At 34.5% G+C, this 26,003-nt stretch overlaps 1 protein-coding gene across 1 annotated transcript in view; it reads left to right on the forward strand.

Moving 5' to 3' along the window:
• Positions 1–315: 315 nt before the first annotated feature.
• Positions 316–26,003, forward strand: part of LOC120629478 (sodium-independent sulfate anion transporter-like) — a 35,007-nt gene continuing 9,319 nt past the window's right edge. Inside the window, exons 1-6 of the mRNA XM_039898419.1 lie at positions 316–568; positions 14,591–14,801; positions 22,110–22,305; positions 23,188–23,327; positions 23,753–23,833; positions 25,791–25,954. Coding sequence (XP_039754353.1) covers positions 14,601–14,801; positions 22,110–22,305; positions 23,188–23,327; positions 23,753–23,833; positions 25,791–25,954 — 782 coding nt within the window. The 5' untranslated portion in view covers positions 316–568; positions 14,591–14,600. The remainder of the gene's footprint in view (positions 569–14,590; positions 14,802–22,109; positions 22,306–23,187; positions 23,328–23,752; positions 23,834–25,790; positions 25,955–26,003) is intronic.

A 26,003-nucleotide genomic window follows, 5' to 3' on the forward strand; every position in this document is an offset into this window, starting at 1 on the left:
TTGGACTTATAGTTTAAAAGTAACGACGGGTATAAAATGCTAAAAGTAGGAAAAATGCCGAGGTGTAAGCCAATAGTACCCATAGAAATGTATTAAATACTTAGGTACACATTTTACAGTTGAATTGTAATGTTGAATAATATTCTCACCATAACATTTGTGTTCTCATTACAGCTGATTATCCCACAGACAATTTTGTTTCGTGTGTCAGTGTCAGTGATGTCTATGGTTGGAGTGTCGTGTTTACTTCTCTGTCTACGCGTGTCGTGGTGTCACTATTGTTTCCTGTCATTCTGACAGCAAAATATTTTGACATAATATGTGTGAACGAACTTCGATTTGTCCCTTAAATTTGCTCAATGTTTTTATTTTGTAAAAGGCTAAAGCCTGTCAGTTTATTTGAATCTCTATGGACGGGTTAACGTGAGGATAAAAAAACCCATTTCGCCAAGTTATTAAACGGACTGTCCAGTGATTATGTACAGGAGTATACAGTTAAAAGAATCAAAGATAACTTTCGTTACGTGGTAAAGTAATTTAAAATAACTCGCTACCGGTACTGAGATTGGTAAGTCGATTTACGTCGTTTATTACTACCTAACTATTATAATCTTTAATTAAAGATGTGAAGAACAGGGAATAGTTGTTAATAATTAGCTAATAATCAACTCGTAGATCATATCACTACCAAGATATAATAACTAGGTGCCAATATGTATTCGATTCGATATGTTTTAATTTCAGAGACTTAAACATATTTTTCAAACCGCCTAGTAACTAGTAAAAAACCTAAAACGGTACAAATAAATATTACAATATTGAGTGCTTTAAGTATAGTTTTTTTTTTTAATTTATGTGTCAGAAAATTTAATTTTCTAACAATCTGAACTAGCTCTGGTCCACAATTTCTATGTTGCTTTGGTTTGCTGGATTATTATGTAAGCAAGGTTATGTTGATATGCTGCTTCTTGTAAAATGAACAAACCAACCAACAAACTCTCAGTATTAAAATTATATGAATAGGATGTCTTGTTGGAGTAAATTGTTTGTTGGAGAGCAAATATAATAACATTTGATTAAAGAACGAACATCACTTAAACTAGATTAGTTCTGAGCTCAATATAATATTTTAAAAGGGGACAATTGCAACTCTCAGCAGCATAAATTCATAAATTACAAGTTTCCAATGCTGATTATTATATATACATTTTAGCCCGATGTATTTTTAGAAAAAAAAATAACAAATTAACTAAAATTTCAAAATTAATTAAACTATCTAGTAAAAACTGTAAAAACCTTAAAATTTCGAGAAGTTAAACCTAAAATCATGTTAAGTAACATTTGAATTGTTATTCTATGCTCCAATAACTATTCAGGTCTAACTAATTTAATGATTACAACATGACTATTCAATTTTACAATAAACATGTATTGGAAATTGAATGGGATTTCCGTGAAGTTAAATATTCAATCAAATACAATTTATATATTTGATGCTGAGTAAGGAGTAGTAAAGTTTTCAGTACCAGTTATACAACTGGTTTGAGCATATTATCCTGACCAGACCTCAAGGCTTTCACAACCTCTACTGATTCTATGTTGTTGTTTATGTGTTATGCTACCAGGCAGCTTCTACAGTTCATGGCTTACTAATATTCTAAATGCAAAAGTTTTTGTTACTTTATCTTATATTCATATGGAGAGTAACATTGGATACTTTCTATCCCAGGAAAACAAATAGTTCCCACAGATCTTTAATAAACCATAATAAACGTGGACCAAGAATGTAGGCAACCGCTGGTATTATATATGCATGTGTCAGTTGTCAATGCCAGTGAACTGAGCATGGAGAGAGTAGAGCAATGATAGCCAGGGACTTCTACCTCATATTCGGGGGGGGGGGGGGGGGGGGGGGGAAGGACCTGCATGCCTGAATGTTCTCTATAACATTCTCAAAAGTGTGTGGAGTCCACCTATCTGCACTGGGCCAGCATGGTGGACTATTGCCTAATTCTCCTTGTACAAAGAGAATATAAACACTTATTTCTTAACCATGCCTCTTAGAGGCAAAGTTGATACACCCATAATGCCTAGTTTTGAAATAAATTGCTACCAATATTATAAATTATGTTAAGTTCATTGCACTGAAAGAAGTTACATCCTTATCAGTCTTAATGTTTACATACCTACCAAATTAAAATAGTTGCAAAAAATAATCAACTTGATACCAAGTTAATAGTAAAAAGTTTTACTTTATATTTAAAGACATTTGACATTAATATTTTTTGTTTTAATTTTGATTATAAATAAGGGAAGAGGACTGAAAAAGAGTAAAACAAGCGAGAATGCTAGGATATAAGTTGCACAGCTGGTTGCCATGGCAATGCAAGTATATTGGCAAATGTCATAGTAACTATGTAGTTCTTAATTTTTTTTTTTTCTTATTGTTTTTAAAGTCCAAAAGCAAGAGTCAGAGTTGGTGTTTAATTTTCTTTGGAATCATTCATCTAAACGATCACCTTAATGTAGTTGTGTAACAGATCACCGTCTATATAAAACACCCCGCACACACACACGCCATTATTTTTGACGATATTCTGAAAATAAAAAATATTATTGACTGGTGTGAGGCGTATTGAAGTATTGATAGTATATTTTATCAATTCTACTATTCTTCAATACGCCTCGCACCAGTCAATAATATTGTCGATACTCAGATTAGCGTCAATAATAATATTGGCGTGTGTGTTTTAAATAGACGGTGATTAAAAAACACCCCGTGCGAGGCGTATTGAAGTTCACCTGTCGAGATTCCACCCCGAGAAAATCAACATGTGCTTAGAAAGTTAGACCCATGGATATATACACTAAGTTTAGGTGGGAACGAGATGGACTTAAACACGAAGGGTTTTTAAATACTAGCTTCTTGTCTGAGGACCCAGCTTTAACTTTCTGTAAATATTTCAACTATCTACCTATTACGGTTGTTGAGATGCCCGCTGAAAGACAGATGGATGAACGGGCAGTAGGACAGCGGGGGCTAAGTAATAGGGTCCCGTTGGCACCCTTCGCGTACGTAACATATGGTTAATAAAGTCATATGTATGCTTTTGACCCATAAAGCCATGTGACGAGCAACAATTGCCAGCGGAGTAACTATATTGTTATGAGCGTAATTTGCTGCGAATGCCGAGATAAGATGCCCTGACGGCTTATGCAGCAGTTATTCGCTAATTAATTCTCGTCCTGCGGAGTAATATGGGATACCTAAGCACTAATCTTGGCTTACCGTATTACTTCACTGGCTCAAAGCCAGGGACTGTCACAGCCAGTCACGAACGTTAATTATTTGCAATGAGATTGAATATCTTTGACACTATAATATCACAAAATGTTATATATTTAGATTACAAAACAAATAATAAATCTTGTCTTTGTATTTATACGGAAAATAATTTCGAATTCTTGGATATGAAAGCTCTGTCTTTACCTAATAATTAAGCTGTTAAAGGTGTAGAACACTGCACAGTTATCTCTTCCTGATGATAGGGAGATAAAGATGTAAAAAAACTTTTATTTTTGAAAGTAAAAGAACTCGCAATACCCAATTTAGTGCTGCGACGCGATTTGGCGTTCCTATACGATGCCACGTGGAAAATGATTACACGGGGTATGGTTTTATGTAACTGCCAAACGCCTAACAGGTTAGCCCGCTAACATCTTCATTATAACTTACCACCGTCCACCAAGTGGGATTGCTACACTGTATAAGAATTTAGAATATAATGCATAGGTACGGAAGATGCAGGAAAGTTAAAATTCAAAAAAGTTGTTTTTATTTCAATTATTAGCTTTTCCAGGGAAACAAACAGTAGGTACTTTAACATATGATAATGATGAGTAATATAGTTTTTTTATCGCATTTAAAACTAAAAAAGTTTCCACAACTTAGTACAAATGAAACAGAAAAATATAGCTCTTCATTAGAAATATATGTCTATTACAAGCTCCATGTGGGAAATCAGGTCGTCAAAGGTACAACTTCAAGCATCTTAAAATAGCTTCTATAAATGTTGACGCTTAATAACAATTGTGATTTATCTTGATCGGCACTTGAAATTAATTTTGTTGTTCGCTTAATGCCCGGCGCTGGGTTCCGATAGCGTTGACGGATCGGGGATCGGACGGTTCGAATTGATGAGAGTAGTACGTGCTGTGCCACTCGACGCCCGTTTGATGTATCGGTGACTTGTAATCGACGGACTATCACGGATTCCGTAAGACAAAAACACGTGGACGACGTACAGCTCGGCAAAAAGTTACTGGCACCCAGTGGCGTGCACTCCATACAAAAGCACTGCCTACCCTAATTTTTTTATATAAGTCTTTCATGAGGGGGATTTTACCATTTTATGCTGTCTTCCTGCTTTATGCCTACCCTGGTTGCAAACCGTGTACACGCCACTGCTGGCACCTCATTTTCTTTTGTGCTTAAATGTTTGCCGCAAATGGTGCACATTACTTTGCATATAAATCTCTAAATAAAACTCTTCTCCTTGCCCTTATCTCACGTTATGTGTGAGAGCTCAACATGGCTTCTTCCACTTCGTTTTTTGATATATGCCCACTACAGGGCACGGGTCTCCTCTCCTTATAAAAAAAAATAAAAAATCAGAACGGCTTAAGGTGTAGTCCACTACACTGCTGGCCAAGTCTAAATTAGAAGACTTCAGAGCTCTTTCAGAATATTATTGAAAACTCTCAAGTATGCAGTTTTTCTCACGATCTTTTCCTCCGCCGTTAAAGTAAGTGATACTTAATGGCTTGAAACACTGTAGCTTTAAACTTTTGTTTAATTGTCCTTGAGAGTGGTAATACGTCGCTGTATATTATTATGGGCCCTTTTGGTTTAGTTCACCTTCTAATTAAACCCATCGTAATTAGAAAATTTTACCACTTTTTAGAACATTAATGAATATTTTTAGTGTGTGTGTGTGTGTTCATCTGAACACTAAAATACTCATTAATGTATCATGTGTACACTGTACAGAGCAACGGCTGTCCCCAAGGACACGCTTAATAACAACTAAACTAAATGTGTCTATATAAAATTAAATAATAAAAAAAAAAACCGTGACACTAGTCAATTTCATTCCATTCATTTGATACCCATTGAGTCATGTTTTAAAAAAATGTTTTTGTGGTTGCGGCCATCTTGGATTTGAAGTTTAGTCATAGTGTTCTACTAGTCGTGCCCTTTCATTTGATACCCATATTGAGGGAGTTTTGAATAAATATAAAATCTGCCAGTTTTAGCCGACCTATTCAACTTTCTAATAATCTAAAAACAAAATCAGTTCATCCGTGCGAGAGCTAGGATGCCACAGACTGTCTGTCTGTGGCATCGTAGCACGTCAAACTTCTGACAACCTGTCGTTTTTGCGCCGGGAGTTAAAAATACAATTTCTCATACTCAGGAAGTAAGAGAAACCAGCATTTCAGCTTGAAGCAAACAATCATTCAATAAAAATGCTTACGCCAGTAAAAGTCAAGCGAAAAGCTGCAAGTGTGATCTTAAAACACGGTACCGTAATTTGTTAAGGAAAAAGTCAAGCTCGACCCTTGCAGATGTGCACCATCATCGGCTCTGACAGGGTCGATCTCGCATAGGCCTGAGAGGGCAATTTCTCATTCCCTTCGAATTAGCCCCCTGAAATTCCTGTAAATTGTATCGTGGAAGGAAACTGAAATTTTTCATCAAGATAAGTTTTGTTTGATATTTTAGCTGTCCCAAATTCGCTGTAAGAGACTCTTTTACTACCGACTTAAAAAAAGGAGGAGGTTCTTTTTTTGTATATTTGCTAAGCAATATTTTGTTAAAGATTATTAGGATTTGACATTTGGCTATCATAAACTTTTGCCAAAAAAGAACTACTTTGTAAAACTACTAAAAAGCAAAAAAAAATAGGTAGGTACATATTTTCTACCACATTTTTAAGTGATGTAAAATGGAGAAAATTACTAAATACTTTAATTTTTTTTTTCTTGCAATAACAGGTGCGACCTAAATAAAACCTAGAAATAGATAATATATTGGGCTTCATAAAAAGTCATCAATTATTAGAGCTTACTTTGTTTATTGAACTATTGCACTGATCGCTATTGTTGTAACTTTTATTTTGTTTTTTTTTTATTTATCCTCACACATTATATTTAAAACTCAACTCAAACCTTCGTTGTTGAAATAAGCTGATTACATACATGCTTTTTTGCAAATTTTTGACTTGTTACTACATACTGCAATAGTGAACTCCAACGTCCAAAGAGGTAGAATAACTACAAACAGACAGACTTAACGTTTTAATAGGGCTAATAAGCTAGGCTTACTTGAAATAAATGAATTTTGAATTTTGTTCACCAAAATACCATGGTATTCCTAAAAGCAAACGCAATTAATAAAAATGAATTATAAATGAAGTGTATCTAATACGAAACATGCGTGTACACAACACAAGCTACATATCATATCTTTAAATTACAAGACACGGGTCGAATTGCGATTCTTTGCCTTCCATTGGTACCTCATTTCCAAGAAATTATCAAAATAAAATCTACAATTTTTTTCTTTTCCTCACCTAGCCATAATTTATGCCGTGCATCTTCCTTCTGACATTTCATAGTGACCTATAGCACGACTTTAAAGCCTTATTTTAGGGGAATTTAAATTTGTGGCTTTGATTTAGAAAATCGTAATATAAAGGAATTTGATGCCAATTTTATAGTATACCTTGAATTGTATGTAATGGCTAACGTATTTCGGTCTTGCAAAATCCTTTCATAAATAGTGGATACGATTCTCTATTAAACGATGTGACGCTTTACTTATACAGCTGCCGTTTGGCTGTGTAATTCACATCATTTACATAGCTACAAAATTTTTTCTTCTCACTTGTATTAAACCTAATTATTGTGACTTGTAGTAAATGCAAGCTTATCGGGTGACTTGAAAGTGAAAATATAAAGAAATTCTAAATATCAAGTATAGTATAGCTAATAAGTAATAACGTGTCGAGCTGGCATTTCACGTAACAAATCGCTGCCTCGTAATCGACGCGCCGCGTTCCCAGCAATTTGTTCTCGCTGAAACATTTTTTGTTTTGCGCCTATTTGTTGCTGAGGCTTATTAGTAACATTAATGACACATTAATCTTACCAAAATATGCATATAAATGGTATGTTAACTATCTTAATTTACTTAGTTAGGCATTATGTAAATATTTATGTTGACATTGCGCGGAACAAGATTTAACAGCGACTATTAATTATTGTACGAGCGAATGATTATCATCAGGTGCCATATTTAAGCTTTTTTTTACACGTTCTGTGGTGTGGGTATAACTACCCTAGGTCTAGGCGGAGTAGTGTAACGGGGCACCCGAACCAGGCGGGCCCCGGTCTACAATTAGAGTCATTCGCATATCGTCGAGCCATTTCTTTCTAACTCTTTCCCCGGAATCTCACACATGAATCCTCTTAAGTTGACTGAAATTTTGTATTTTCTTTGACTTTAGCCGTTGTTGACATTTGATTCCTGGCATTACTGGGCATTTCATATGATATGTTTCTAACATATGATATGTTGAAATTGTGTACAAATAGATCGCGGTATTTATTACCTTTTATAGTGTAAAATTGTACAAAAATTAAAGTCCTTATTGCACGAGCATAGTTTTCAAAAATAGAAGTGTTTCTTTAGGTGCAGTATTCGTAGCGGAGAAAATAGAAGGCCTCGGCAATTTATTGGATCGGCCTATTTAGGGTTTAAATGAACACCTGCTACTTATTTTTTATAATGCTTGCGTCACTTTTGTTATATTATATTGTCTAGCGGTGAAACGATGTTCTAAAACGTTACATAACAAACAGTATTCTAAAGCTTGTTCCTCTATATAACTTTATTCTATATTTAACTCATTGACGATTATACAAGTAGGATCTTCTGTTTATTTTTTTTAAGTGGAAGTTGTTATCAGTTCATCACTCACGGCCAGGAAATTCTTTTTAGTAATTTGTGTTATCACCAATAGCGATACTAAATTGTAAGGGCAGCATATTGCCTACCTGATTATTCTTGATACGTTACATAAATGAGCTAACTAATAAGTAATTATTATATTAGAAGGGATTATTATAAAAACTAATTATGAGTATCAGAATGACCCCAATATTTCTCCACAAAAACCATTAGTATTATTGACTTCAGAATTTCAATTTATTATTCATAAATTATGCGTTAAATGGTATTTGGTTTACTATTTTACAGTTACTTAAGCAATCAAGTCTGCAAACGCATAAAATGCAAGAATAATTGTAAAGATAACAATAGATTCGTGACCATCACTCTGAATTCTAGTCTGCAATTCAATACAGTTAACAATTATTAGTACGTATTGGTAGATCCTCACGATTTTAATTAGTTACACCGGTTTATGACCTAAACTGGAATATTAATAAACTGTAAACGTAAAGGTTTTCATTATTATTGTTTCTTGGAAATGGAGGAAACTAGTACCGTTATTTTTTTTAGCATCTCTTATAAAAAACTATTTTTCATTGTACCGCCTTTTACAATTTATTGTTCTAACCGTGATAACTATTACGTTTCGATATTCATGCAATGTCAATTTTTTCGTTCTTGGCAAAGTTGTTTACAAGTAAGGTTGTGGTGCTTGCGTTCTATTTATTTCTCAAGGCCGACCGTTTTGGGTTTCTGTTAATGTGCTTGTACGTTGAAGATAATGAAACTTTATAAGAAATATTTAGAAATTTTATATAAGATTTAATATAAGATCTGTCCATGCCATTTCCCATACAAAATTTGGCAGAAAAAGTTCAGGCAAGTTACATCATGATTTAGTCCATCTGAAACAATGAAACTTCTTTATGCTATCGTGGCATATAAGACGTTCTTCATCGGGTATATAAGGGAAATTACTCATATGTGAACAGAAAATATGTATACAAATATTGAGGAGTTAAATTTATAACATCTCTTTCGAAATAATTAATTTCCGATGTGTTTTACCCATTGAAACAGTATATAAAATAAAATCTCGTATTATATGTGTAGCTTAATTTGCCACATCAATGACCATTAACAAGCTTCAATATGACACTTAACAACGTGCATTGCATCGTCAATTACTGCCTATTCAGTTCACGTCCCAATAGTTATTCCACTTTAGTGATTCCGAGAGTGGTATACTTTGTTTTTGTAGCAATTCCCATAAAGTTTTCGTAACGAATTAACTTACATAAGAGAGATTAAAGAAGATCTTCCACTTATGGCAACATAAAGCGACTCTTTTCGGATGTTTTCTTACCCTATCGGTTAACCTTTTGGTAATTCATGAGACGTAGGTTTCTTAAATCGATTGTACGTAAGTGCCAGAGCAGTTAAAGAAAATTTCACATTTTTTATCAAATCAAAAGTTTCTTAGTAGAGCTAAGCATGCACACCACGAGATATTTTGTGTATAGATAGACGAGATAATGGGAAGACAACTCTTTCGTGGCACGCATGCTAGCCCTACGCCGAGTTTCGCTGCAAGCTAGGTTGTCTTAACATAGCCTGCAGTGAACCTCGGTCACTACGTGCCCACTTCAATAATCAGAAGTATGCGTGGTAACCGCCAACCTTATTTCCACCCACAAGCCCACCTTTTTTTTTCCGTGGGGAAATGACTCATGGATACCACCGCACCACGGGGAGGCACAGTGGTTATGCCGGACTCGTACCGGATAAAACCCCGCGGTGTTCCAACAAGTCGCCTGGTGGCAGGGCCACGGGAACGCTTTCGCACACAACCGCGACACCCACAAGCCCACCTAACCTAACTTTATTTATGCATTGATTGAGCTACTTACCTAATACTTTCACTAACCGCTGAGAAATTGTTTAACATCAATAAATCAATGGCACCCTACAAACGAGTTTGATAATAAATAATCCGGTATCCGGAATTGCTTAAAACGACCAAGTTTTAGTAGTATCATGTGTGTAATATATATGTGCAGATAGTAAATTTACAGCCTGCTTTGAACTTGATCATTCCACAAAATCATTTTAGCATAAACATTACTTAACCTTCCGGGTTCTATCAGTTGACATGTCAATAATTTTGTTAATTAATGTTAATTAAATTGGTTTATATTCAGTGCCCCTACGACCGATAAGACACAAATAATAAATCAACAATTGCCGTTCTTTAAAGTCTTATCTATGTTTAAGTACTCCATAAAAAGCCGTATAGCCTTGGTAACTACTGTACAATCCATTAGCATAACGTAGAAACTTTGATATTATACTGTTTAATATTTGAATACTTCCGCAACATTCAGCAGTCCATAATAATGCACGCAGTCTCATTTGCCGGTATGTAATTGCGGCATTAACTACACAACAATTGCCTATATTTCTGTGTTGTGGACTTTAACTGTCAATTCTGCAAACACAGGGTTAATGAAAATCCTCAGTCCAATGGTGTATAATTGGCCCGGATACCTGCCTACCCGGAACAAAGAGCTGGAGCGACATTGTCTGTATGGGTTTATTAGTACGGTGTACTATCGCGGGTTAACAAAGCGCCAGCCGTGTTATCAAGTCCATCCGTGTTCAACACTATATCGATTGGGTACTTAGCTTAACTCTTTGATCGGAATACCTATCGACGAAACTCCGATATTAGATCTAGATCGAAGATAAAATATTTTCATGCTATCCTTTTCTTAATGTACCATATCGACAAGGATAGGAGGCTTTAGTAATTGCACGACCTGAAGTTGTGGGATTAGATTGAATATTATTAATTTCGGACGGTATTTAATCGATTTGAATACGCTAATCGCCTTATATGAAAATGTTTATAATATTCCTTTTTCAATCAACCAAAATTGTACGTAGTCCAAAATTTGACAGACAAGTAAGTTGAATAATTGCTGGATGTGTTATCGAAGAAGGTACTCTAGATAACATTAAGTGCCTCCTCAACGAACTGACTGGTTGAACAGCTCGATTAGTAATTAACCTTCGTGAAACGCTTCGATCATTAATGTACTTTATATGCTGTCCCATACAAATTCTAATAGATATAGTGTCTGGTTTTTGTTTAATTACAACTTATGTGCTATGTTAAGAATTAACTTATAATTATCTCTTCATTATCATCTTCGACCTTTTCTTATATCTACTTCTATTAAAATTATAAATGCGTAAATGTGTCTGTTTGTGAATTTATTTGTTTTTACCTTTGTTTGGCTCAACCACTGCACTGTCCTAGGTGAAATTTAGCACACGTATTGCTCGCGTCCTTGAGATGGGTATAGGATATTTGACGCGTTTAAATTTTTATGATATCTTGTTCGGCTTTGTTTAAACATATCTAGAGACCGATAAAGGTCATATAGGGTAATAGTAGGTAGGTACTTTTATCCGGGGAAAACAAACGGTTCCTGAAAGATTTGTTTGAACCCGAAAAGAAGGCGTACGGAGCCGCGAGCAACAGCTAGTTTCTTTGTATTTAATTCTTACTTAAAATTAGATATTTCGTCATATAGCTTCATCGGATTTAAAAAACAATATTGGCTTTTACACTAGCGAAGGATTGAAAATAGGTTATTAATTGTTTGGTTTTATTGTTCTCTGACACCGATGACTAGTATATTACTGATCGAAGGTGATATGGAAAGAATAATATCGTTCTATATCAGATACAAATATTAACAGATCATTGTACAGATAAAACACACCCTAGTTATCCTAAGTGCTCATATAACTACTGCTTACTTAAGCCAGTTTAATTTAAATATACTTACTCAGTCAAGCGTCAAGCTTTTTGCTTTAAACCAATTTTCCAATCACCCCGGCATATGCCGCAGTAATCATATGATTACCACGGTGATTTACAGAATAGACTGTTCGTATTTTATGCATAAAAGGGAAATGAAAGATATTATCGTCCACGCAACCCTTTGAACCCTTTCATTTATTATTCCCTTCACATTCGCAAACAGAGTAGGTACTTTACGCACGGTAACGCGGAGTGTTACACAAACAATAATACGTATAAGATCTTCACTTGTATTATCTCTATTACGTAAGAACTACTTTCGCCCCTTTGTTTTTCGTTCGCGAAGCTTAACGTTGCCGAAGCATTTATTATTACTAATAAATGCTTGCTGGGAAGTGTATGACACAAAGGGTCTTAAATTAAATTAACCGTTCCAATATTCCCTACAGAGGGGCTTTATCTTTTATCAAGGGAAAGGCTTACATCCGTCGTCGACGCCATTTAAGGCCCATATTGGTCTGAAACAGACGCTATATACCTATATAATTATAGCCATTATTACTACCAAGTCTAATGTCCGGTTCTAACATGACTTCTTATCTGTGATGTACCTACTGAATGACTTCGAGATTAAAATCTTCGGGAATTACGACGTCACCGCTTTGAACGGAAAGTTGGCGATTATTCCACCTACCAAAACATTTTCATGGACGGTTAGCTTCAGGCAGGTGGTAAAAAGTATACCAAAAACAAATCAACGACTCCGTCTTCAAGCTTGAAGAAGAGAAGATGTGCCGACGCCACATAACGTGGAGGAAGAAAGAGAAGAAGAGAGTGCAGTAGTGACAGCCAATCAGAAAAGGATTGTCACTTGCATTTCCAACGTGGTTGATATTTCAATTTCGCACAGATCTGACGAAAAAAAAAAGTAAGGGAAGGCCCATAATGACTCACTATGAGTGATCCTACAATACTAAACATAGTTCTACAAAGGCTTTATTTTTTGTATATTTTATAATTATATTTATGAAGCAATTTCGAATGTCAATCAATTTTATATGCAATTATAAACATAAAACAACATTATGATATCTTAGTCTCTAGTTCAAATATAATTATTAAATACCACGTTCGTTTGGGTAATAGTGAAATATATAATATTACTTACTGACTTTTATTCCTGGTAAGTTTCTTTCTTTTTTGAATATAAGCACCAGTGGATAGACGGCTATAACCACGCTTAAAAGGTAAAAGTTTTTACCATACCGTGCGAGGCCTTATTTCGTGTTTAGTTAAAACTTTTTTACGCTTTTATGTTATTTAATTTTATACAGTTTTCATTGTATATAAATAAATCCGCAGCATCATAAGCAGTTAGAACATCATAACAAATTATGATTTGTTTTGGTAGCGCCAGTCGCCGTTGTTATTCCCAAAGTTCCATCCTGATGTTGTGTTTATTGTATAAATTAAGGGTAGTTAGTTTCGCAACTTATTTGCAGCGCGCTCGTTCATTTCAAAATAAAAGTTCACCAACTAAAGCATAAATAAATAATGAATGAACGTGAACTTTGTCGTGTTCGTTTATGTTTTTAAATATTGTATTCCCTACATCGTCGAATCCGTCCGATACCGCAATTTCCATTGTAGACTAATTGATGATGATGAATACTTCCTACAACTGGTGATAGTGATATATGGATACAACTTGAAACTTATCGTTATTTTACGATTTTACAACTTCAGTTATTCTTAAACAATTTTTCATCATCATCATCATCACATCAACCCGGCTTACTACAGTGCACGGGTCTCCTCCCACAATGAGAAGAGATTAAGGCCGTAGTCCACTACTCTGTCTCAGTGCGGATTGGTGGATTCCAAACATCATGGCGAACTCTCAGGCATGCAGGTTCCCTCACGATGTTTTCCTTCACCGTTGAAGCTAGTGTTTGTTAATTGCTTAAAACGCACTTATAAAAGAGGATCTTTTATAAGTGCGTTTCACGTAAGTCACTTATAGAAGAAGTCCTGCCGAACTGGTCCATCAACATTTTTTTACTTACTAAAAACTACTACTTCAAAGACAAGTGCTGCAAATTTTATTTTCCTAACAAACATTAACTAAAAATATTTTGTTTTAGTGCTGAAATCGCCATGTATGTAATCTATATTCTAGATATCTAAGCAATATATATTTCGACATTTTGACAGTTGTTGCATATATATTATCTTTATTTCTCAGGTCTCAGATGAAGTAGTTCCTTTGTCTGAGCCTCAAGTGGATTACCTAACGATGAAAAAAAATCGACCATGAGTTACTTTATAAAAATCAAGTTCTAAACTAATCGTTATTTATAACCTGCGCCATTAAAGAATCAATTTATAAACCGCGGTTGATGTCGTGCAATGCCATTTGCACGATAGAGATGCGAATATTGTGCGAATAAATCAGCACGCATCGGCTGTTGCACGCGTTTTTCGTCCGCGTTTGTTACGGTTTTTTTACAAATCCCGTGGCAACTGTTTGTTTTTCTTGGATAAAAAGCCTATGATACTCTCCATCGTTTCAACTAACTCTATGCAAAAAATCAAGTGAAGAAAGGACTAACAAACAAACACACTTTCGCATATTATAATATAAGTTTTATAATATTAGCAGGAACATAATATGGGAAGAATTGGGTTAGCTTTTAGTTTCTCGAATAAAATTAAAATAACCTTTATTATGTTTTTCCCAGGTAAACAAGCATGTCGTCGCCGTCCAAGAAACGTTACAAGAAGCAAACGTGGTACATGCGATTTATGTACAAGAGATTGCCCATCATAAAAACGGTGCCCGAATACAATTCGGAAAAGGCTTTGGCGGATTTTATAGCTGGTATTACAGTAGGACTTACGGTCATACCACAGGCGCTGGCTTACGCGACTCTAGCTGGATTGCACCCGCAGGTATAGAGAGAATGATCCTTAATTATTATCTAGGCTTACGTTAGGAAATTACGCTATCTGAATACATTTTCTATAGTAGCAAGAGCTTGTTAAACTACGCTGTGTATCGTACGAGTATAACACTGATTTTAGGGAGATACTAGCGAGATACTAGCTGTTGCCCGCGACTTCGACTGCGTTTGGTTTTGTTTTTTGATGTGGCATTCAATTTAGTTGTAGTTCTAAAAAAAATTAAGGTATTCAGTATCGCTAAGCCTTAAATGAGGGGTTTGCTGCTGTCCGCTGAGGAGTTTTGTCCTGTATCCCCAACCGCATTCATCAGATCTACACAAAGTTTGGGCAAAATTAAACACATATTATAACCTCTATAGTTCAAAAATAATTATTTAAATCTGTTATAATTTGTCGGAGTTAAATCGTCAAACACTTTCATCCCCTCTCCCAAAGGAACCGAGCTTAATGTCGGGATAAAAAGTATCCTATATTACTTCTAACACTTCCAAGAATATGTGTAACAAGTTTCATGAGGATCGGTTAAGTAGTTTTTGCGTAAAACGTAACAAACAAACTTACATTGACATTTATAATATTAGTAGGGAAGTAGGGATAGTAGGGATAGGGATAATATTAGTAGGGATTAATAGGGATGTATAAAACATGCAACATGTTAAGTTTTCTTAACTTTTGTAATACATAACATGTTAGACCAGTATTAAGTTTGCTGGCGGTACACTGGTGAGTATTTTTGAATAGTATTCTCCGATCAATTTAGTCTCCGACAAATTATAACCGATTTAAATAATTCTTTTTGTACTATAGAGGTTATAATATGTGTTTAATTTTGGCCAAACTGTGGTTGCACAACACAAAACCCCTCATTTAAGGCTTAGCGATACTGAATACTTTATTTTTTTTTAGATCTATAACTAAAGTTAATGCCACATTAAAAAAACAAAATCAAACGCAGACAAAGTCGCGGGCAACAGCTAGTTCTAAAATAAATGATAATGAGCACGTCCTACGTATTGTTTTTACTACTATTTCTACTCTAACTATTATAGCCGATGTACCTAAGCTAGGGCATGTAGGACCACTATTTAGGCTACCCTATAGCGTTATGTTATATTTTACGCCGCTTTTATACGCTTAGAGAGTTTTTTTAATCATGAAAGATCTTAATTATCTCTTTCATTTCCATATAAAGAAAATTAAATAATTCTTAGGTTTGTAATGAACTAATTAAAGGTTGTGTATTTTTTTTTTTTTATATCACTTGCGGCATCTTCAATTTTGTAGGTTTATTATAATTTTCTCAATATACAATTATTTGCTTCATAAGTGCCTATAACTATAAATAATGTGTAATTTTTTTTTTCACATTTGCTTTTAGTTTTTTGAGGCCCGATGTTAACGCTCGTGGCATCGCATATGTATTCAACAAATATTCGTGTTCGCATTTTTTAAATATCTGATTAAAATTCAAAGCATCTCTAGAAAAGATATAAGCCGAGCCTAAAAGCACAGTTAACTCTACATACCACAAAACTGTGAAGTGTTACATTTTATATATACCAGGAATTTTAAAAGTTTTGCAGTATTCTTTTTCTATAATATTAACCTTTTCTTCAGTACCTAATTCTGTTGCTTTGCATTTTAAGGTATATATTTTAACAGTTATAAATAATAATATATATTTTTTCAAAGTATTTATTACACACCAAATTGAATTTCACTTGATTCAACGGTGAAAGTAATCATCCTAAAACTATATGCCATCGGTGGAACGCCTAGAAGAGGCTTCACTTTTTACTTCGAGTAAAGAATTAAGGAGGTGGGAAAAACGGAAGCTAAAAAGCTGTGTCTTTGCGGTACATGTTAGAAACGTGGAAACAAGTGCTTCGTACGTGTCCATGGAATATCAACTACGTAACGGTTTACGATGCCCCGCAATTCGATCGCTAAAGGTGAAGGGGGATTTAGATCAAATAGAGTATTTACTCTCCGAAACATTACTTTACGACCTCTGGCGGAGTGGTGAGCGCTATGGTTTTAATTGGGAGGCCCCGGGTTCGATCCCGGCAAGGCTATTTTTCTCTAGTCTGGGTGGGGGCTTCGGCCGTGGCAGGCACCATCCGATTAGGCGTTTCAGTGCGATGTCGCGTAGAAACCCGTTAGGGGTATATATACCCTTAACAGGTTATGCCGTTACCATCTTGGCATCTTCACTTAGCAGCAGGTGATACTGCACTTAAAGGCTAACTTTTAGTGGAAGAAAAATTAAAAAATCTTATTTTAACACATACAACAGATAACGAAAACCTAAGTAAAAATAACACAGTCACTGTGCACTTTGCAAAAAATTACTACTACTGACTTTTGTACTAGGTTTTTTTCCCACAAAACTATAGGTACCTAATATGAAAGGGTACTAACTAGATACATAACATACCAAGATCTTGTACGACTTTGCTTAAAACTTTGTACTATGTAGTCTAACTTCATGGCTAGGTGTATAGTTTGCTAATAATGTAAAACCACATCTGAATATACAAGTTAATAACTTCATTTCAAACATAGTCAAGGGGAATTTCCTTTTACTATACGGGATTTCCGTGCTTGTGTGTCAAGTCGTAAAAGTGGAACCTTTAATCCACTTCGTTCGTCCCACAGCCTTCTTTTCCCTAGAGTTTACAACCTATCAGGATGAAATTTCGCAGACAGATGTGCCTTGAAAATCGAAAACAGCAGTAAGTAAAAAATATTTACGGCCTCGCATCAAACAGATAAAAAAGGATTTCCCTCCGGAAAAATTATTTCCAAAGATCCGATAGATACAGTAGTAGTAAAATGTAAAAAAAATACATAAACATAAATAAGAAAATGCAGAAACGGCAATGAAACTAAACGCTTTTTAAATTTATATCTTCATGTACTCATGACTATGCAAAAATAAAACAGTAAAATAATTTGTTTATCGTAATAGGTGTTATTTTTTTAGAAGTCTATACTGCATATATGTTGCCCCATAACATGTCTGTCTACTTACAAACAGCAGCAAACTCAAATATTAATAATTAAAAAAAAAAACATTTATTACTAATCATTCGCGATTTTAACTTACGGTCACACAGTCTACGCGGTCGCTTGGGGATTAACGTTTAATTTATTATCACATGTCATCGCGTAATGGTTATTGTCATGTTTGTGGCAATAACCATTACGCGATAGCTTGATGTGCTCTCCGAAGCACGGGGCTGTGTTCTCCGAGGCACGGAGGTGGACAACGCCAATTTCCTTACTCCGGGCTGCACCGCTAGCACGGGCATGGGACATTTATCTCCACGGAAAAAAACAACAAAATTTTAATCATCTACCAGATTTTTATCAACTCTCCGAGCATGGCCGAACGGGTGGAAATAATATCCAAATAATATATTTGTAATGTTAAACAGGGGGATACTTCTTTTCGGGATATAATGGGGGGAAATAAATGTTTGTCTCCTGCTTAAGACTATGGCCTCATAAGAAAGCTCAGAGTCACTCAGCGGGCGATGGAGAGAGCTATGCTCGGAGTTTCTCTACGCGATCAAATCAGAAATGTGGAGATTAGTAGAAGAACCAGAGTTACCGACATAGCTCAACGAGCCGCGAAGCTGAAGTGGCAATGGGCCGGGCACATAGTTCGGAGAAAGGATGGACGTTGGGGTCCCAAGGTGCTGGAATGGCAGCCCCGAACTGGTAAGCGCAGCGTTGGTCGACCCCCAACGAGGTAGACAGGCGACAGCGCGTCGCAGGTAGCCGCTGGATTCAAGCGGCACAGAACCGTGGAATTTTTTTTTTTTTTTTTTTTTAAATGTGTTCCTTCCTTTTTTCCTTCGACATTAGGATCGAAGACTGTTCTAGGTCGGTACTCAAATAGGCTACGTGATAGCATTCTGGTTTTTTTTTTTTTTTTTTTATGCAACTTCTACATTGTGCAGAGTCTACAACCGGGTACTTCCTACAATATCTTAAATATTAAGACCTTACATACATATTTTTTTTTTTTTTTTTTTATATTTTTTTTTAAGTATTATAATTTTTTTTTTTTTACTCTTTAAATATATATATATATATATTTTTTTTTTTTTTTTTTTTATTTATTTTTTTTTTTTTTTTTTCTCTTTTTCTCCCTCCATTTTCTGTCTTTATTTGAGTACATAGTTACTTTGTTTAAAGATATACCATTCCAACAACTTCTTTTAAGTAATTTTACATGACTTTACCAATTATTCATTTTTTTTTTTATTTATTTTTTTTTTTTTTTCTCTCTTCCTTACCAACTTTTTGCACTTAATTTTCTACTAGTAAAGATTAGCGGGTAATCATAATTATTATATTATGAGTACCTGCAATCCACGTCCATGTCGTGGTCTTTTGTTGCTGTGTGATTTATAACATAGCAACCAGAGCCTTTACTTTTTGCAATAACATTTTTTGGTTAGTTTGGCGGGTGTTTCAATATATAGATGGTTTATATATAGATGTATATTACAGAAATATACACATATATTTTTTATTTATATAATATATATGTATTGATGTTTGGGATACATTGTGTGGTATGGTATATTAATGTATTCATTTATGTAGAAGGGTTGTTGCACTGTTCACAGATTAGTTAGTCTGGTTTTCTTTTATTATAATTCTTGCTAAGTTCTCACAATAATCAAGGAATTTTTCCCTTGTTTCAATATGGCTCATCAAATCATTAAATAGGTCTGGTTTTATGGTTTTTCCAATTTCCATTTCAGTGTCATATCTCTGTCTTCCAAATCTCGGGCATTCGGATATGATGTGAATAATATCCTCTCCTGTTTCTGGATCGCATTTACATGATGGGTTGTCCTTACATTTAAACCTATGGAGGTAATACGAGAACCCACCGTGTCCCGTAAGAATCTGCACTCTTATCGGGTTTAGTTTGGTTTGTTTGAGAATTTTATAGGCCTGTTTGACATTTGGTAAAAATAACTTAGTTGTTCCGGCAGTTGATCCTGAGGTATATCTATTTTGCCATTTTTCGAGTGTGTCACTTCTTATAGAGTGTTTTATGTAGGAAATTGGGCATGCATCGTAGTCCGCCTTAGTTCTTTTATATAACGCTGCTTCCTTGGCAAGATGATCGGCCCTCTCATTACCCTCAACACCTACGTGGGCCTTTACCCAGAAAATATGTAATGCTTTCCCTTGTTTTTGAATGGCTATCAAGTTTTTCCTTATTGAACATGCTAGTGGATGTGTGGTTGTATGCCTTTTTATTAGGTCAAGGGAAGATTTTGAGTCACTAAATAGGTTAGATTTTTGGATATTTTTATCTTTTATATGGCGTACTGCTCTATCCAATGCATACATTTCAGCCTGAAAGACAGTGCAGAATGGTTCTAGTTTAAGCTTTATGACTTTTGTCTCCACGCCACGTGGAATTTGGAACTCTCTACAAAAGACCTATGTCCAGCAGTGGACGTCTATCGGTTGATATTATGATGATGATGATGCTTAGACTGATGTGCTGGTAATGACAAATTCTAACCAAAAGACCTGATAATAATTTGCCGGACCCGGCAAACTGGGGTCAGTTTGCCGGTTCCGGCAAATTATTAGATTATCCTAGATTCCATGATCAGACTAGTAATCCATTTTGACGGCCGACTGGCGCAGTGGGCAGCGACCCTGCTTTCTGAGTCCAAGGCCGTGGGTTCGATTCCCGCAACTGGAAAATGTTTGTGTGATGAGCATTATGTGTTTTTCAGTGTCTGGGTGTTTATATGTATTTTCTAAGTATTGATGTATATATAATTCATAAAAATATTCATCAGTCATCTTAGTACCCATAACACAAGCTACGCTTACTTTGGGGCTAGGTGGCGATGTGTGTATTGTCGTAATATATTTATTTATTATTTATTTATTTTAACCTTCTTCGAACATTTTAAATTTTAAGCTTGCTTTGGATGAGTTTTTTTAGTACCCATGAGGTTAATTTTTAAAGTAAGTTCTACTTCTATCATAACATGCAACCAACGTTCAATAAATTTAATGGACTCATATATTATATTACCTACCAATTAGGTACAATAACATTGAGTATTACGAATAATATTGCAATAATCACACTTGTGCAAACAACAGGGCAAACATTCTAATTGTTTTAAATGTCCTCCACATTTTAAAACAAAAGAAAATCGAAAAGTGCACCTGTTCTGAACCAAATCGAAAAGAATACAGGAAAAGCTAATAGAAGCATTTTTATGTTTGATTCGTGTTCCAAATTTGTATTTACTTATGTAAAGAACGTACCAATTCAAAATAGTCCCTCGTAATGAGTGTGATCTTCCGACTTAAGCGATGTGATCTCCATACAAAGGATAAGATTGTAAAATTTAAACTTGATATTTGACTGAAAGCAAAATTGCATACGTGCGAATTCATCATAAAAAAATTTTTAAACTATAATCAGTTATTTTATTTATCTTTATATATATAATTATTCTGTGCGTGTGTATGTCACTGAACTCCTCCTAAACGGCTGGACCGATTTGAATGAAATTTTTAGTATTCGTTTGGGTGGATGGTTTAGATTCACAAATCTGCCCGAAAGATGGCGCTGCAGTCGGTATCTAGGTTATTTACCTATACTGCAACTAAACGGCTGATTTATTCAGGTACGAGTCTGATTTGATAAACTCTTTCAGTGTTGGATAGCTGATCTATCGAGGAAGGCTATAGAGTATATACCATCACGCTAAGACTAAAAGGAGCATAGGACCAATGAAGAATGTTTCAAAATCGGCCACTACGCCACGTGCGCTGCGTAAACGGTTAAAGTTTCGATAAAATCACGCATAAAAAAGTTTCTCCCTTTATAAGTTCTAAAAAAGTCTGGTACAGGCGACAGCATGTCTATCTTTTAAGGTTGACTTTTACGCGGACGACGTCGCGAGAGACCACTAGTATGTAAATAAAAAATAATAATGTTGTCATTGATATCAACGTTAAGTTTAATGTAATTTGTTAATGATAGCAGTAAATTATTAATAAACATGTTAAAAATTAAAAAACCTGAAGCTTCTTCCATAAAATACACGTTTATTTATATAAACATTTAGTAAAACAGGACAAATATTACATATTTCAACGCTAACGAGTTATCTCCCCCCCCCCCTCTTTATCAACATCTTAGTTAAATAGAAAAAAAATTGTATACGCACCTTTACTTGAACCTTTTACAGATCTATTTCAATAAATAATGTTTTGCCTTTGTTCTAGTATGGTTTGTACTCGTCATTCATGGGATGTTTTGTCTACGCAATATTTGGTTCATGCAAAGACATCACATTAGGCCCCACTGCGCTTTTGGCACTCATGACATATGAGCAAATACAGGGACGAAACTTCGACTACGCCGTACTTCTATGTTTCCTAACTGGCGTAGTTCAGCTGGCTATGGGAATATTGCACTTGGGTAAGTTTGTCTTTACTCGCATGTACATGAGGAGTAGCTTCTATTTTAATATCATGTACTTGATGTATGTGTATGTGTTAAGGTATATATATATCTTATATATACCTAAACTTATTTATATATATATAACATATATCTTGCAATAGGTATTTCATATTAATAATGCCTTTTTAAACATCTATTTTTGACATTTAAGTTATGCTTAAGAAATGTTGATTAACCACGAAAATCTAAGTTTAAAATCTATTTTTGAGTGTACTTTTCGAATCTTGATTTAGGTTTGAGTTAGCCTATTAATTTGACCTGCATGCGTTAATGCCTACTTCAGGACCTATCCAATCGCTAATCACATTGTTTCATGCTTAAAGTCAATATTGTCGCGCGATCTTAAGTAATAACAATGAATTAAGAATTCAATTTTTAAACAGTTTATACATAATGTCTATTGAAATTTCCTTTATCTAAAATAAAATCTAGATATGAGAGAGATTATAAAGAAATTCGAATGAGAAACTCAAAGAAAAAACACCGATATGCAGATTTCGTAACGAATTTTGTTCATATCAAAAAACCAGATAGTAAAACGTTAAATATTGGGATTTGGGTTTAATATTACGTCCAGCCTATCGCAGGTTAGCACGCTGCCCTATTTGTCTGCATCACAACTTACGACCAGATGAGATTGCAGCGAAGTGAAAAAGTTGGGAAGTCCTTGTTGAAATGATATTGACAGTTCCTTTCCTTTTAAAAGAGTCTGTACCAAGCCGCCTAACCTCCTATCCTGGCGCTTTTTGTGTGTAATAAAGTTCCAAGGTCTCCTTAAATTTTAAGATGCTTTTCTTAAACATTTGGAAGAGAATGTAACATTATTATCTTCAACAGGTGTCCTTATAGACTTTATATCGGTACCAGTTACGGTTGGATTCACGTCAGCAACCTCCGTTATAATCGCCGTTTCACAACTGAAAGGATTATTTGGACTCCAATTTAGATCCAAAGGATTTATGGATAATGTGAAAAAGGTACAAAATACCTCGATATTTAATTTTGAATTATTAATTTACCAATAACTTATTTCGGTATCATTGAAATAAATTTTTAGTATGTTTCTATCTATTTTTCTTATCTATGTTTGTTATAACTAATGGCCCACTGTCCGACTGCTGGGCAATGTTATTTATAATCATAATAATAATAACCTATATTTACAGACATTACATCCATTAACAAAAAAAAAATAATTAAGATGATTAAAAATAGTCTTAAAGTTTGATCATATAAAACTCATAAATCGATTTAAAATTGCAGTACATAAGTATATTTTTCGACGAAATTGATCATTTTAATGTATACCCAATTGACATAAAAATAGAAACTTATAATGATTTCATGTTCGAAATGGCCGTTGAATGCCGAAATAATTAAGAAATATTTAATATTGTTTCAGGTTTTTGTGAACATTCCCAATGCCAATTTAGCAGATAGTACTTTAGGTATTGCGTGTATAATTATACTACTTATAATGAGGGTAAGTGATTTTCGGAAATAATTTACTTTCACTTTTAAAATTAATCGTTTAAAAAAAATTAATAGGTTTAAGCTGCAATAAATTATTTTGGAATTGATTTTGTGTTTCCCATTCATCAAGAAACCCTTATAGACTCTCCATCTCCGTCTGCCCTTCCGTCTTTCATGAAGTGATTGGTGATTTTTTTTTTCGTTACCATGGTGTCTTTATATCAGTTTTTGTAAAATATTACAGACGTGTAAAAACTATTTCTCGATTCGACGACAGTTTGTTAGATATTATGCTTAAGAAGAGCCCATGCATGGTAAATAAATTCATAACATCCTAAATAATAATATCTCTTAATCATTATTAACAATGTTTTCATTCAAAATACTTTAGTTCAAATAAGAAAGTACATTGGTTTTAGTAGAAAAATGTTCAAAACTACCAAACAAACTCAACACTGACGGTAAACTACGGAATCCTACACGTTCAGTGAAATCAAAGAATACCTATTACTTTACTAGATTTATATATACTAAGGTATAACCCAAGATTCGAAAAACGACGAGGTGCTACACCAGTCTGTGGTATCTTTGCTCCCCTACGGATGAACCGATTTTGATTTGTCTTTTGAAAGGTAAATTAGTCGGTAGTATTCTTAGCAATTTTCGAAGAAAATCGGTCAAAATGACGGATTAGAAATTTTTTCACAACTTCCTCAATCAAATGAAAGGGCGTGACTACTATACATTACGACAAATTTTAAATCCAAGATGGCTGCCACCATAAAATGGCGAATTCGATTTTTTTTTTGGGTTTCCTGTGAAAGGTCTTGACTTGTGCAATAATGTAGACTATATTGAATATATAGTGTACATTATATATTTAAAGTTTGTGTTTAATGACATAAATTTTATTACTCTAACACGTTACAGTAAAATAAAATATCAGAGAGACAAGATCACGCAATGCACGCGATCCGGCGATTAATTAATAACTTACGTAGGTACATTACGGTTCGTTTTACCGAAGGGCACTACTTAATATAAATAATAACAACTAGAATTTAGAAATTACGCTTATTATAATTAAATTCCGATGTGTAATAAATAAGCGAGGCCTATCTCACAATTTGATATGCGTTAATTCATTATGGTTTTAGATATGTTTTCAGGAAATAAAATAGAACATTATTAACACTTATTACCTGCGCCATTTAAAGAAAAGATTTATAAAAAGCAGCCGGATAGCTTGCTATCTCTTTTGCACATTATACAGTTTTAATAGTAGTAGAGCTTGCGAAGAACAACCGCTATGCTAAGTTACAAGTACATGAGGCTTAACACCTGCGCGACAGGTACCTTGCAAGATATGTTCCTTGCGTACCCTTTTTCTAGGCAATGGTTTTCCACATACGATAAGTTGGGTAATATGCTTGGATATATAAAATTAAGAATTACGAAATACTGTTGAATGGTGCATAAGTAAGTAGGTATATTGGATAAGGAATCGCCCTGTAAAAATATTAAAACAAAAGAAGCTTATTTATTTTTCTATACAAACGAATTTAAAACATTCTTAGTGTTCACGTATAACAACCCTATTGAAGATAAAAGATCGACACGCGTGTAGTACCTACGCTACGCGACACGTACCTAATTAAGTGACAAGAGTCACATGATTTGAATTTTGCCTGTGATTTTAGAGCTGTAGGTATCTGATTTATTTCAGTAAAAACTATGGCAATGGTTTACTCAAAATCTATTAGCGTTACGGTTTCACAGTTATGTTCACAGAGACAGTAAATAATGTACCTCTAAAGCCTAACAATAATATTTCAGTTTTAATTTACACATTGTATATTATATATATAAATATTGATATTGTGCGAATGAGATAGCACTAAATCCGCTGGCTTTTATAAATCAATTCTTTATTGGCGCGGGATTTATACGTTAAACTTTTGTTGCAGAAAATAAAAGACGTGAACTTGCCGCAAAATCAGAAAGGTTTAAAGAAAACCTTGTGGCTATTGTCTACATCGCGTAACGCTATAATTGTGGTGATGTGCTCTCTGATAGCTTATGCGTGGGACTCTTACACAAAATCACCCTTCAAACTTACCGGTACCGTAAAGTAAGTAATCCTTCAAAACGTATTTTGTAAACCTTAAATAACTTTTTTT

This window comes from Pararge aegeria, chromosome 14, assembly GCF_905163445.1.
Source record: "Pararge aegeria chromosome 14, ilParAegt1.1, whole genome shotgun sequence".
NCBI classification, from domain to species: domain Eukaryota; kingdom Metazoa; phylum Arthropoda; class Insecta; order Lepidoptera; family Nymphalidae; genus Pararge; species Pararge aegeria.